The sequence below is a fragment of the Scatophagus argus genome, chromosome 15 (assembly GCF_020382885.2).
Source record: "Scatophagus argus isolate fScaArg1 chromosome 15, fScaArg1.pri, whole genome shotgun sequence".
NCBI lineage: Eukaryota > Metazoa > Chordata > Actinopteri > Scatophagidae > Scatophagus > Scatophagus argus.
In genome coordinates this window covers 18,189,237-18,205,105 of record NC_058507.1, presented here as the reverse complement: position 1 = coordinate 18,205,105, position 15,869 = coordinate 18,189,237, and the positions used below count along the sequence as shown (strand labels likewise).

General features: G+C 40.7%; 1 protein-coding gene across 1 annotated transcript in view; it reads left to right on the top strand.

The window, feature by feature from the left end:
• alk (ALK receptor tyrosine kinase) overlaps positions 1-15,869 on the top strand; it is a 364,681-nt gene that overhangs the window by 310,259 nt on the left and 38,553 nt on the right. Inside the window, exons 7-11 of the mRNA XM_046413454.1 lie at positions 4,265-4,399; positions 5,098-5,201; positions 7,453-7,625; positions 9,301-9,395; positions 14,934-15,038. Of these exons, the coding sequence (XP_046269410.1) occupies positions 4,265-4,399; positions 5,098-5,201; positions 7,453-7,625; positions 9,301-9,395; positions 14,934-15,038 (612 nt within the window). The remainder of the gene's footprint in view (positions 1-4,264; positions 4,400-5,097; positions 5,202-7,452; positions 7,626-9,300; positions 9,396-14,933; positions 15,039-15,869) is intronic.

Genomic DNA, 15,869 nt, shown 5'->3' with positions numbered 1-15,869 from the left:
TGAGTCGACAGGGAAATGTTTAAGATCTGACACCTCTTTTCCCCTACATCTCCACACATCTTTTCCACTGTGTGCCCTCTGGATCCTGAGTGCACAGAGGCATGAAGGCCAGCTGTCATTTGCTTTGAATCAAGGTTCTCGCTGTGTCTCTCAATCTATTCTTTAAATAGTAACAACCTTTATCCTTTTTGATTAAGGACATGGACCAGCCATTCATGGTTCTTTTGTCAGTCCACCCTGACACTCTCACGAATCTCTTTTCTGTCACCCACTACTGTACCTTAGGCTCCTTATTTGTTCCATTTTCATCCCTTTCACTTTCATTACCCCTTGCTACCCAAATCATAGTGTTCCCTCTCTGATACCTCATTCTTTATGATCTATCCATGAGTTATCTTATCTATCTGATTTGATCTATTTAAATCCTTCATAAGCTGTGCCAAGGCTCATTAACAGAAAAGAAAACCCAGAGAAAGGCACAAGGAACAAACTTAGCTTGTGTCAATCACAAAGATTCCTGACATATAAGGGAAATCGAGTCCCTACGGATCTCCCTCACCATCCTACCCCAGCATCATTATGCATAAACACATCCTCCGCTCTTTGAGAGTCACAGCTTTCTCTGGTAGATCTCAGCTGGTCTGAATTCTGCAGACACCCCACTGCTTTCTAACGGTACAGTTCTCCTGCAACTACAGAGAAATGCTTCCGGCATCAAAGGTGGATACAAGCAGGAATCTAAAGCAGTAATCTGCAAGACTCTTTTTGTGGTTGTTTTTATTGGAAGATCATCAGGGAAAACAGATCAGTGCTCCTCCCAAAGATCACTCATTACACAGTGAGGTCACAGCTATGATGTCCTCCTTTGGTCGATTCCAAACTAGCCCCAGACATGTACCACATGACTTCCTGTGCAGTATTTTTCTCAGGACAGACCCATTGCAGTAACTGTATTCATTTCTGTGCTACGACACTGTTGTAACATTTGACAGCGTAATAATATTTTATTACAGCTTCATGAACACCACCATTTTCTGTGGGTTAAAGAAATTATTCATGACATGTCAGAAGAACATAAGTTAATGTAATTACACTGTATTATGTGGAGCCTGCCAGGTCCTGTTTTATACAGCGTTTCCTGTCTCAAGTTGTCATGACAGATATCAGTAGAGCACAAGGTTATTATATTGTAAAAGAAAACTAAAACTAAAACAAGGTGTGGAAAAAAACATTTTATTCAACTGAAATAAAAAAAAAAAAACAGGAAATCACACTGAAGTGAAATTGCTCCAATTTGTCAACATAGTAAATGCGATGTATCTTTATCTTTACTGAAACTCCCTGCCTCAGCTCACTATGAGTCCAAGGCTTTCACAACGATTTGCGTTTGTATTGTACCAAACAGACAAAAGAGAGACAAAAAACTAAAACTAATGCTGAAACTAATAAAAACTTAAGTGCAATTAACATTTAAAAAAAACAAACATAAAGAAAAACTTCTGAGACTAACAAACCCACTCTGGAAACGTAACTGAATTGAAAACAAAAAATGAAAACAAAATTTTAAAAACCTATTAAAATATACAAAATTATATTAAGGTAGAGTACTGTAATACTGCATTTAAAGCGACATGTATAACTGAATGGCTCTCTACTCAACAAGTCATAAAGATGAATTAATGTTCATGTCACTTTTCATAAATTCGTAATGACACTGTTATGTCAGACTTATTCACACCTCATTAAATAAAGTGTTTCAGGTTGGGTTCATTTGAGTGTCGAGACTGATGGCAAGCAGCTATGAATGATAACCGATAAGTAGCAAAAGGCACAAAGTCACACATCTGTACAGAACTAATGTGTGCAGATGTGACATCATCACAGACTTCTTTATTCATGTCATGAGCAGCTGTCCCGTGATGTGACTTTGAATCTCCAGGCTTTGTATGAAGAACATCTAAGTGACACTAACTGGTTTATGCAACAAGGAGAATGACTCATAATATCACAAGACTCAGAAGAACATGAAATTTACTTATTATCCAAAGTGCCCCGCGAGAAAAACATCACAGAAAAACAGAGCCTCAGTTTTGGTGGTTTTCTTTGTGTTACCTTAAAATAAAAAATGAAATGATGTTAGATATCGGTTCTTTGAAAATTGTGAATTTAAAAGCAAGTGTCATTGATAAAGGAGGCATTTTCCTTGCTTTTCTTCCTGAGGAATACCTGCTTTATGATCTCTGCTCAGGCCAGTTTCAGTTCCATTATCTGGATGATGCCATTTCCAAAAAGCACACTGTTATCAGAGCACTCACTGATTCTTGCAGGTAGTGGGTACTCACAGACGAAATTTCCGGATAGAAACAATGTAAAGAAAACTTTAAAACACTGAAATAGAGCTCAAACCCACCTCAGTCTTATACGACTTTCAACTCTGACATAAAACACATAAAATCCATCCATCCATTTTCTATACCGCTTATCCGTCAGGGTCACGGGAGAGCTGGAGCCTATCCCAGCTGACTACGGGCGAGAGGCGGGGTTCACCCTGGACTGGTCGCCAGTCAATCGCAGGGCTGACACACAGACAGACAACCACACACACACATTCACATCTAGGGGAAATGCAGAGTAGCCAGTTAACCTAATGTGCATGTCTTTGGGATTGTGGGAGGAAGCCGGAGGACCCGGAGAAAACCCATGCAGGCAAAGGGAGAGCATGCAAACTCCACACAGAAGGGCCCAGACTGGGATTCGAACCTGTGAGGTGACAGTGCTAACCACCACGCCGCTCAACACATAAAATCATTAGCACAAACATAGCAACAAATGTGTCATCAATAAATCCAGATATGCAAAAGAGTTTTCCAATACCAGCATCCAGTCCTGCCTAAAATACTGCATCACATAACGGCGAGTATACAAGTCTGTGCACTGACTTGATGCAACATAATTTATTATCCATCTAAACCTGTAGGAAGTTAACAGATTTTTTAAATGACAAGGGGTTTGTCTAAATTCAGTCCCAGCAAACTGTCAGAAAAGTTTTTTCTTTGAGTATCCAATGAGTGACAGGGGAAATTGACTTTGTCAGTGCCAAAAATGTCAACTGTAAAGTAGTTTCCCCTGGATGAATCAGCCATTATTTTTTACTAGAAATACGTTCTTCAGAATTAGGAAAAAATATATCAATTTGGCAATATTTTCTACTGCAAAGCTCCACCAGTAAAATGGCGACATGTATGTTAAGGTCAAAAAAAAAGTTACACGTATGCCTTGTTTTAGTCCATAAAATGAGGTCTACTGAACCATGTTTCTCTGATTTGAACTTGAAAATTGTGATAAATACTTAAAAAAATCCATGCTAGTTTAAATAAATGTCACTGATTTGGAGGATGGATGGGAAAATTGTCCTGAAAGAGAAAAATTGAATCAGCGAATGTGCCACTGGCAGAAAGAAGAGTGTTTTAATGTAAATGTTAAATGCGCAACCTAAGCTGTATTTGATTTATTCTCTTAACATAAAAGGAGAAGCCTTGCATACAAACAGAAGAGTCCACACTTTCTAATGAAGCCACAACGTGTCAATAAGGACACACTTTTTTGTGGTTATCCAAAAACAACACAGCCCAATTAATCATTTTTAATATATTGCTGCTGAACAGAGTAACTTTGGAATTTGCAATCAGTGGTCAAAATGCTTCTGCAGTTGGCTCGTGCTGTTCTGTGGAGTGTTTTCGAGTTGATTGCCACCCCGACAACACATCATGTCACCACCTCAGCTTTCTCATTTCCCCTCAGACCCTCTTTCTTCATCCTCTGCTCTTTCCTGTCACCCTCTCTAGACACTTCAGGCCTTTTCCATTTTCTGTTTCTGTTTCTAGAACCCCCCCCCCCCCAACACACACACACACACACACACACACACACAAAAATTACTGCGCCACACCTCAACCCTAATTTTCACCCACACATTTAGCACTGTGAGCCATTAGTTTTGCACCTACCGCATGCCTCTCTCCTCTTCACTGTCGCTCAACTCCTTGATTCCCTGTCCCCACCCCACCCCTGTCCTTTTTCTCCTTGGCAGTTTGGCTGTCACTGCTCACTCCATTCTCTCTTGTCTAACCCCCCTGCCAGGCCTGTCCACTAATTATATGTTCCCCCCCTGCACACACACACACACATATACGCCCTCCAATCCCCCTCCTTATCATCTTCTCCTCTCCTCCCCTGATATATTCTCTGTCCTCTATCTCTTCAGGCCACTTTCTCAATGGCAGCTACTGCTCTTTTGAGGAGGGCGAGTGCAGTTGGAAGTCAATATCAAGCCGCGGTCTATCCTGGAAGAGGCTCCAGCCACCATCTAAGGCTACCAGACAGAGCTGCCCATCATCAGGTGCCTCATATATGTTTTTTATGTGCTGATCAAATGGTGAAGTGGCCTATTTGCAGGCTCTCTTCAGTGTTAATATCTGATTGGAATCTCCAAAGGGAAATTTTCCAAAAAAAAAAAGCAATATTTGGGAATTTTTTCACCAATGACCTTGAATATTTGACTCTATCAATTTGTGAATGTGGAAAGATAACCATTGATGTGGTAGACAAGGATGTGTTTTGCTGTTCAGAGCTCAGTGTGCTGCTACCAACCGAATCCCACTGGGTGCAAAAGCTGCAGCATGTAGACTCTGAGTCCTACATCTACAGTTCACCCTCACTCTAGTGTGTTTCAGTTTGCTGAGGCTTGTTTTGTTCTCAACTATTTAAGTCTCAAAGGGTAGTCTGGGGAGCCTATAAATGGAGCATTGTAATTTAATGCCATATTTAGTGATTTATGTTATATTAATGCCACAGTTACTAGCATTACAGATAACCAGTGTTAACTGTACTGTTCAGAGCTGTCACTCTGTTGATCTTCTCAAACAATATTCTCTTTTAAAAACCTGAAAAAAGAAATGATCGAATATGCTCACTTTGGCTACAATCACATTTCAAAACCTCTATATGTATTTTGATACTTTGTATTCAATTTTACATCCTGAATTTTAAATCAGTTATGCAACTCTTCTTTCTTCTTCTGCTTCTGTGTTTTTAAAGGTGCTTCGTTCAGTGTGGAAGGTGGTCAGTCCAAAGGCCAGCGTAGCTCAGCGTTACTGAGGAGTCCTCTCTTCCCTCCTCCTCTCAGAAACTCCCCATGCACGGTGAGCAAAGTATGGTGTAAAATATAACATGTTGACATGCATGAGGGAGATCAATATAATCAGCATAGTTTCAAGGTAGACACTCAACATTAGTATTACCAATTCAATATCTGACCAAATGTGAAATATGTTCACAATCTGCCCCTCTGTTCCTGAGTTATAAATACTGTTGAATAATAGGCAGAAAACATCATGAGGTTACAGTGACCTTGACCTTTGACCAGTGACCTTCAAATTCTAAGTAGTTCATCCTTGTGTTCAAGTGGGCGTTTATGCCAAATTTGAAGAAATTCCTTTAAGGTGTTCCTGAGATATGTTCAAAACAAACTCAAAACATATTGCCTGCAGCAAAAGTTATCAGTTATGCGCAGAGGCATAAAAATATCAGTCTCAAAGCTCTTTAGATGTAGATTATCACTCCTCCTACAGCCTCATGCACGCTACATAAACTATGACTGTAACAGCATACATACTGTCTCCCATAAAGCTGTTTGAGTACCTCTGTGTATGTGTGCCCAGTTGACTGCTGGCCCCTGAACAGCGTCCGTCCCCATCACAACAGGCATATATAGTCACGACAGGTGCCAAGTTTTGGATTTCTCTGCAATATGCTGCACTGGAAATAAACATGTACACTCTCGCAGCTTAATTTGCCACTTTAACATACACGACAGCTATTTTTGAAACCAGCAGGATCATTATTATATGTACTTATTATACTATGTGTTGACATTTACGGTTATGTGATAATCAAACCATTTGCAATAAAAAACAAAACAGAATTTGCATCGAGTGCCATTTAATTTTTCAGTTTCTATTGTTGCTGTAGTCATGGACACTTTTATTTTATATGTTAATTGCTTCAGAAAGAGCTTAAAAATCAAACAGTAATGTCCCAAGACAGCAGGTTAAGACTGTGCCATCTGCATTTCCTGAGAGATCCTAACAGTGAGGTTGACCTCGTCAATCACAGACTGTAACTGCTGACCTATTTGTGAAAATATTAGAATTCATGCATTATTCAGGCCAGGATGCTCCCAGAGCAGGTCTCCAGGGGAGGTTGTGTACTTGAAGTCTTGATTGATGCTGTTGCATCTAGCATTTAGAGTCGTGTTAGTTATTTTAATATTGCTCAGCACAGTGACCTTTGGCCCCCTGCATGTGTGCTTTGTGGAGGCCAAACATGGAAAAGAGGGGCAGAGGTGGGAAGGTGGTGCAGAGTTCAGGAGGTCAAAAAACAAGATAATAAGAGAGATGGAGGGGAAATAAAGTTAGTCTCGACTGGAAAAGCATGCAAAGGAACTGGCTGCAAGGAAGGAAGAGAAAGGAAAACTAGAAAAAGGAAAGCACAAGTTGCTGCTTGTCAGGTGTGAATTAGAGGTGTCTGATATTTGTGGAGAGCAGTAGAGGCAGTATTATACCATTGCAGACATTGGCTCCCAGCATGTTGGCACACAGCCAAAGATTAGCCATGATTCCAGATTAACACTCTAAATCCTTCTCTCTACACTGAACGGGTGCTGTTCAGTCTAGCTTGTCTGCTCTTGGACAACTATGTCGAGGATATTAGTTTTGGGTATTAGCTACAGGCCACGTTCACTTTCATGTTGCGGCCAGTGTGCGCTGCGCAGTGCCTGTAATCTTGACGTTTAAACGGTCACCATGTGGTCTCGCAGCTGATGATAAGGACCTGCAACCTGATATCGACAAGCACGATGCAAGCACTCGGCGTGAATCCAGTTGTCTGGGTAGTGTCGTCTCTATGTGTACTTTTCATAAGGCTTAAGCCAGCATCTGTTCCACTTAAATGGTGGAGCAAGAATTATGTTCTTGGCTCCAATAAAATGCTGTAGAGAGACATGGTCACATCCCATGCTTGTTAGCAAGCTTTAGATTGCCTTTTCCTATTTAGTTCTTGCTACAGCTTGTGTGTTGTTTAATTTCAAGCAGGTTTACACCCACCATATCCCTCCTGGAAACAGTAAAATGAAATTGATTTTTGCTGAAGCATGCAGCAGCATCATAGATAGCAAAATAACCAGAATTACAATTCTGGCTGAATTATATTAATCTTAGAATAATTGAACAGAATGGGTGTTGCTGATTGTTCTCAATGCATCCGCTCTTTGACTGATAACACATTTGGCTTATATATTGTCAGTCCAAAAATATTCAAGCGAGTTAAAGTTGCTGTGGTGTTTTATTTAGTGACGTACATGATTAACCAAACAAAAAAACCTTACTTCAACAGGTGCGATTCTGGCTGTGCTCTGGAGGCTCACAGAAGGGGTCGCTGTCTCTGTGGATAGCGGAGAACAGCACAGGCCCTGAGGAGCAGCGCACACTGTGGAATTCAACCAGGGAAGCCAAACCTGAAAGAGGCTGGAAACTCATCATTGTTCCCCTCTACGGACTGGCAGACTGGTACGACAAATACCTGTTCCAACACATGACCAGGAGGTCTGGTTATATCAAGCTGCATGTTTGGTCTATCTGAACACATCAAAATGCCTCTTTGAGGTGTTTAAGATAATCAAACAACACACTTACACAAATACTGAAGTGCTCTATCAGCAAAGCCAGTCTTAAGAAGTAGAATCAAGAAGCTCTTCTTCCCTCTTTCACCTCTCATAAATGCACATTTTCAACATTTACATTCCATTTTCTGGGAAACATTCTCTCTCAACTCCACAAAATTAATGAAGCCCATAGGGACTCTTGTCTTATGCCATGGACCTTCCATGTGTACAGCTGTACAAACTATCCCCTCTCTATTTTATTCCACTTGTCGGTGATAAAGAGAGTAGAAATCAATACACAAGGCTCTACCCACCCTTCTTGCCTTCCAATTAGCTATGGCCCTGATTTCCCCTCAAAAAGAAAGAAATTAAAACAAAATAGAATAAAGTGAGAAAAGAGGAAGTTCATCTCTGTTTGTCTCACTGGGGGTTTCTTTGCCATGCAAGCTTGGATAATCCTACTCCCCTGAGAGTGATTAATTTTTGATTCCTGGGATATGTAGTCAGCTGTGCTTGTGCTCTTAATTAGAATGTCATGTCCGCAACCACAAGGTGAACCTGCCACTCTTTGCACAGTGACCTTTGTTGAGCTTAAATAGAATCAGAAACACAGCCTGAAGTGCATGAAGTCAGGGCATAACCGACAGTATATGCAGACTCTGAGTATGAGTGTTTTTGGTTTGAGGACCTGTGGGCTGACAGCGAGGATGGAGACACAATTTTGACCATCCATCAAGTTAAAGCAACAACTGACAATAAATATTAAAACTGACAGACACAAACCTCCTACCTTGAATGACTGATAGTGTTGAAGGGGAATGCCTTTTGAATCAAAAGTCATATTTATGTTTATGTTTCTGTCCGACATAGCCACAGACAGCCCAGTCACTAGAAGCTAGAATATGTAAAACAGACTGACTGAGACATTTTTCTCTCTTTTTAAGTCAGTCAAAACTTTGTTGCCAATCAACTGATCCTGTCCTGATCCTAGTCCAGCATTTAGCTGCCATAAAATGGCAAGTTGTCCTTATTCTTTGGTTTATGTAGATATTATTAGCATGCTATAGAGGGCCTGGCTGGGGGATTTTTGGAAAAAGCCAGGCTAGCTGTTTGCCCATATTTTCGGTTTTTGTTCTAAGATATGCTAAATGCTGCTATAGCTTCATATTCACAGTACAGACATTAGTATCAACACTCCAATCTCAGCTACTGGCAAGAAGGTAAACAAACATATTACTCAAAATGTCAGGGTGTTCCATTAAAGGTTACAGATGCCATGTTTGCTTAATTTTGGGCATGAAAACGTTTTATTTGAAACCAAAAAATGTGTTTCATTCCCAAAGAAATCAAACTTTTACTTGTACTTTTTAGATGTTTTTTTTCTGCATTTGCTGAAAGAGTGAACATTTCTTAACCAGTGACTGAGGTGTCATAAGTCATACAATGCACACTCCCCAAAGCCAAACCTCAGTAACATTTTTCTTTCAGCATGACAGATTCTTGCTCTCATCATCTCATTCAGAAGCTGTCCAACCATTCACAGGCTGTGAGGTAGTTAAAGCAGCTCTGTCCCTCCACAGGTTCTGGCTGCAGTTCAGGACAGAAGACGGACCTGGACCCGGTTCAGCCATCTCTCTAGACAACATCTCTTTCAGTATGGACTGCTTCCTGGCATGTGAGTATTATAAAAATGTTGAGTCTGTCTTTCATCACCTTGGTTGAATTAATGCCATTGTTTGAGTGATTGCCTGATTGATTGACTATGACAAGCACAGTTGAGGGTGGGGGGGTTTACAGAGAAAATTACAGAGAAATTATTTAACTCTAAGCCACAAGTACAGCAAATTTGAACTTTGAAGCATTCATTAAGGACTTACTTATCCATAATTTTTAATTTCAGTTCCTTTCGAAACAACTAAAATATAGTAGCTTCAGTAACTTTTTGCAATTCTAAGTCATCCATTTTCTATATCCACCATACCTGCCAGGGTCACGAGGATTCAAACCTGGGACCCCCTTGCTGTGAGACGACAGTGCTAACCACTGCACCACTGTGCCCCCCTCAATTCTCAGTCAATACTATTAAAATTAGTACTTCACACATCAACTACTCTCTCAGAAATTATATCTTTATTAAATGCACTGCAGCTTTGCTGAGACACATATTGATAAAACATTATGGAAATGAAATAAATTATTACATCCCTTCAGCACATTCACTTTGAGAACCTTTGATGCCTCGTGAAATGTCAGAACAGTTATAATCTGCCTATAATCTACATATATAGTGTGCTGATTGATAAGGGATTGAGCGCTGCAATGCTCTACTGCAGACTCCAAAGGTCAAACCTCACGTCACCTTTCCGAATATTTTTGTATTATAATTGAGATGGTTTATCAGTATAAAAACAGGAGTAAGATGACAACTGAGACTGGCATCAGGAGAATGAAAGGTTAGGAGTTCAGTGGCTCCCTCCATCTCTGCCTGTGTTGAGGAAGTAGTTTAAACTGTGGAAGGAATAATAATAATGTTTGCGTGTCTCTGCACCTGAATATAGCTCAGGCAATGGGAACACTATTAAAGAAAGCTGTGTTAAAATGGCTACACCCTGGCCAAGCATTAGGCTCAAGAGGCAGGGGCATGAGTTTCAACGCTGGCTGGATTATAAAATTGAACATGTCTAGTTACTTTGCCTTAGGGGAGAAGGTCCTACTGTAGTTTCATTATTGCATCAAATAGATTCAAGATAAAATGATGAGATGTGATTAATTAGCGCTATTAAAACAAATTGTTTAGGTGCTAGTTTTCATTCAAACATCAAATGAGCAATGTAACTGACTCGTAACTTACTAAATGTTCACCTTTAGATGATGTTTTTGCTAAATTTATTCATAAACTGCATATATAATCTCAACTCTGTTGCCCTAGTTGTATAATCAGTCAGGTAAAATTAGTTCTTCAGCTGAATATGATGTGAGAAATTAGTGTTTGTCCAAGCTGGAGCAGAATCTCCCTGAATAAACACTAGATGACATTTTCCAGAAGATATTTGCACACCAATTGTGTTTTATGCCCTCCAGAGCGGCAGCACTGGTAAGGCAGCTCTGAAGGATGATCCATCCCTGCTTTGCTCAACCTCCAAATGGCAAGTTCTTAATCTAGGCCAGGTATCCATTACCTACAGCCACACTTGACACAGTCTCATTTTATCGCCTATTAATCAGACTGGCTGATGGGAGATGCTGAAGCTCAGCAAAAGATGTCAATTCTTCTGGTGATCACAGTGAATGATTAGCACGATGAATCCCTGGGCATTATGACATGGAAATGTAATATGCTGTGGTAGGAAAACATGCTGTGAACACATTATGCAGAGGTTCAGCCATCCGTGGCCTTTTTCCCTACACTTATTTTGGCTTTAGTGTGATGTATAGTTTGGCAAGCACTTGTGCTTGCTGATGCATCCATTGCCCTTCAGGTATTGGACTTCGCTGTCAGTTTTATCATTTTATCTCAACCAGCATCATTAAATTAGTTTATTGAGTTAGTTAGTGCAGGAAGATCATCCTTTTCTCTCTGCCTTGTACCATCAGTCCCTTTCCCACGCCGTGAACTGCATTAATAGAGATTCCTCAAACACTCTATGAAAGTACCTCCTTGGTATCAGGTCCTTGACATCACTTGAGAGTCAATGCATTGCTCCTCAAAAGGTTTAATGCTGAAAAATGGGGATTAGGATGGAAGTAATTTGATATGCTGGACTCAAAGCAAAATGAAAACAACCTGCACAAACTGTGTTTTACCCATATGCGGCTATACCCAAAGGGTTCTATTCATGTTCAGTGAAGGTCCAGTTTGTTTTTATGTTCAAATTATATGCTGATGGGTGTGTTGGTGAATCTGTGTTACCTGTCATGGTAGCTCATGTGATACAACTACAGATTGATGACAGCTATTCAGTAATTTTCACCTGCACCTGTGAGTGTTGAGACACACCATGGACCAGTAAGTACAGATGCTCTACAGTCTTCAGTGTATTGACAGTAATGACATATACATCAGGGCTAATTAAAATAAGCTTATTTGTACGTGGTTTCTCCCAGGTTTATCAGCCACTTTTAGGATGGAATACAAACATAGGAGCCATACATGAAAAGTTAACAGATTAGAAATTCAAAAGTGCGTGTTGTCTCGCATTTGGAAAAAAAAAAATTTAATTTATTTTTAAAATATGCTATAAAACAGGCCAGCTTTTAAATCCCATGTTTCTATATCTATAAGGACTAATACTCACTGTTAGCGTGATATGTTTATAGTGTGGATATTTCTCCGAAGCTATTGCAAACTCAAGATACTTTGAGTGGAACTGAGGTGCCCCCTCCCCTGTGGCTGGCCTCCGGTGGGCTTCAGGCAGCTTACGGCGCCCTGCTAATGAACAGTGACAGCCACGCCTGCTGTCGCCCTGCCCTCTGGTTCATGCTGCTCTGTGGTGGACCTGCTGAGTCCTTCTCCTGCTGCAGCAGCATACCAATGCTGTGCGCTCCAGCTCTGTCTGTTTCTTAGCCCTGCTGTAGCATGTTCCCTCCTGCTCAGAATAACAATCCGGTGAGCCTTATTAACAACTTTGTTGAAGATATAAAAAGTTGCTGAACTTGTTGTGTACACATAACTCATCAAGGAGTACTCGCACAAACAATCGAACATTTTGCAGTCACACGCGTGCTGTATGTGATCCATCAAATCTGCACATAAACTCTATTTGTATCAAAGCTCCCAAGCAGTGGAGACTTAGATGATCATATTTATTTGAGGATTACAGAGCTAGGGAATGAGCTATTGATTTTCTAGCTGGCAAGTTTTTTTGGGTAAGCAGTGCTGAGGTTTTTCAAAGCTTTGAAACCAAAATTACAAGACTGCTCTAGTAAAAGAAAGTACCAGTAGAGACCACCACCTGAAGAATTTCCATTCCTTTTGAAAAGGAGGACCACAGGTGTAGTTTCATTTCAAGCACAAATATTATTAATATCAGCCCTTAGTCAAAGCAGGTTTTCTTAGACCAAATGGAACAGTGCCACAAGTAGCTTTCCAAACCTTTCAGCTGTTGAGGGAGCCTCCTGCCATATTGTCATAAACGGTGAGCCTCCAGCCTGAGGTGACAGGGGAGCCTGGATGGAGAAGAGGGAGTGTTTTTGAGGTAGAATGATTATAGAGATAAAGATGAAAAGTCTCACTTTTGTCCCCTGACATCCTAAGAATGATGGGAGGGAAAGCAGGCAGGATTTGTTTTCACAAAGGAGGCAGATGACATCCTGTGAGCAACTCAATGGCTCGTCACAATTAGGAAACTTGTACTTGGATTCCTGCTTGATAATCCGCTCATAGGGCTCTTTTGCGAGGTTCAGAAACAACACCTGCTCACCAATAGGCTGTTGGTATAGAGGAGCCGCAACTTTTTACTCCAGGCGTACTTGTGGCTTAGAGGAGGTAAGGAAGTGAAAGAGAACAGTCATGAAACCTTTAAATCATCTTTTGTTGCTGTTTGCCATCCAGGGCAACCCTGTGGAGAATAACAGCCACAGAGTAAACAAACTGTATGCTGTTCTTCTGATCTACAAGACAGGCCAGTCTACCACTAGAAACCTTCTATCCTCTTGCCATATGAAATGCAAATAGACCCTGAAACCATGTAATCGTGCTGCACAGCCGATTCCATATGCAGAACAGAAATAGCGCTTAATATGCAGGTCATATGCACACAGAGTTTTATTTACGATGCATTGTTTGCATGCCTCAAGTATCTACACTGATACACATTCATAGTGTTTAATAAAAAGACTATAAGGAAGACCCTCATCAGTGCTGATAGACTGAAGCATTGTGGTAGTCTGGCAGCAATGATTTGTTTTGTTCTAAAGCTGACTAGGCAGTGGAGCCTCTTCAGGTTGTGCACACTGTATCCAGCTTCGTTATAAAAGTTATAACTCAGAGGCAAGACGAGGAGAATATCAGCAGGTCAAGATCTGAACCCATGCCCTTGTTTGGTGTCATAGCATTGATGGCAGCAGCAAATATTTTCTGGCTTCTCCTCGTCTTCCGCTTTCACAGCAAGGATCATCCAGCTACAGAAGGCCACAGAGGGCTTTTTCTGCAGAACATTACATCAAAGAAATGAGACGCTGGACAGAACTCTTCAACGAAACACTCTTTGTAAACAGAGTTAAAGTCACAGACGCATTTATGATGAATTTTCTTCATTCATTGTTCAAATATGAAAGTGAAATCTTTGCCAAGGAGGACTGTTGTGTGTGTTGTGTTCACATTTCACAGGATATGTTACATTGCTCTGCAGTGTCTTAGATGTTGTTGATGATATTGTTAACAAAAAATTATTTTAATTTAAGATTTAATATATTTTCATGTAGGCTGTTCTAATACTGTTATGGGACATTGATTTTGCCATTTCAGCACTTCCTAATGTAAATACTGTTATGTTCAGCTGACAGGGTTGCACTGATTGTAGCCCCTGTAGTAGCTCATCAGATGTGGCAGCAGCTTTCTCTCACACCATCCAGGCTGATCTTTTATACCACTGATTGCAGTGCCTGGACCTAATCAAAGAAACGGATGCATCTGCTCAGTGATTCAGCCAAGCAGCTATGGATACTTCTGCTTCTCCACTTCTGCTGTAAGCTAGAAAATGGGAACAGGTCAGCCAGGTCAGCATCCGACTATTAATGTAGTTAAAATGGGTCTCCTTTACTTTTAAGATCTTTAGGGAAAAAAATACATTCCTCGATCTGGAGCTGCAGTAGCCAATCAGCCAGGCCATTTGCCTGGAAGATTTAAATTCTGGGTGAGAATTTGAGGGCAAAAGATCAAGGTACCAGCGAGCTTGTGATTCAGTCCAGGGAAAGGCTGCAAGCCTGATGGATTGCTACAAAACACTGTGACTGACTATGCTTACCCATCAACTGTAGGAGTGAAGAGCAATGGTAAAGATGGAGAGAGGCTGCATGTTTCCACTTCCTGTAGCCATTGGTGGTACAAATGAAAGAATGACCCCTGCTGGTGATTCCACAATTTCTGTGCCAGTGAGGGGTCTGCAGCTGCTGTGCTTAGCTCTTTTAGCTCTTCAGTGTAACAGCAACACGATTTCTGATTGCTGCAGACAAAGGACAGTCTTTTCAATAAATGCATTATATTTCATTTCAGCCAACGGTGAGTATCCACCAGTGGTCACCAGCACGGCCAGGACGCCATTTAGACCAACCCTCATGACTACGCCCCCAGCCATTGGACGTCCTTTCTCAGATATCTGTAAGTGTGGAACTAAGAGAATAGTCTCTGTGTGTCTGTTTGTCCTTGTCATTCTTGCACCTTTCTTTGCTCACGCAGCATACTCACACACGTATGCTCTCATGCACTACATATTCACAGTCGCCCTGCACATGCAAAGCATGGGCTGCAATAAAGTAAGTGTGCCCCCTACTGTTCTGCACCACATCCACAGCCAAGTGAGTGCTGTAGGGATCTCCTTTGGCATTAAATGGAGCAGGACGGGCAGTTTTGAAGTGTAAAATCCTCCAATTTGTCTCCTGAGAATGTCAATGGAACCACTTACACAGACTTGACATTTTGCACGTAGTTCTTTCTCACTTCCCTGCTTCAAAAGGGTAAAGACAAGCAGAGATTCAATTTCTGTATTGAAAGTCGTAAGTTAGAGTTACTTTCACATAAAGCCTGCTCTAAAACATATTTTTCTAGCTAGCAGCTTTGAAATGTTAGAAATACATTGGACTTGTTGAAGCCTCTGTGCTGAAAGAGGCACTGAGGCATACATTTCTAAAAAAAAAAAAGAAAAAGAAAAAAGGATAGTCCTTGTTCTCAAAAATAGTTTGACATCATTTGTGTATATACAGTATTACACCAATGTTGAATGAATGTGAACTTTGTCTATGATTTTGCAGGTTTCCATTCCAAACAGATGATGGGTCTGGACAGTGTTCACACATTCCAGGATTGTAATTGCATTAATTTAGATCTTGTTTTCTATCCCAGGTGACATTAAACGCTTTTATAACATTCATATGCTGTCAAAGCCAAGCAAATCAATTTTGTAGGGTATGGAATCTCAGCTTTCCATTTGAA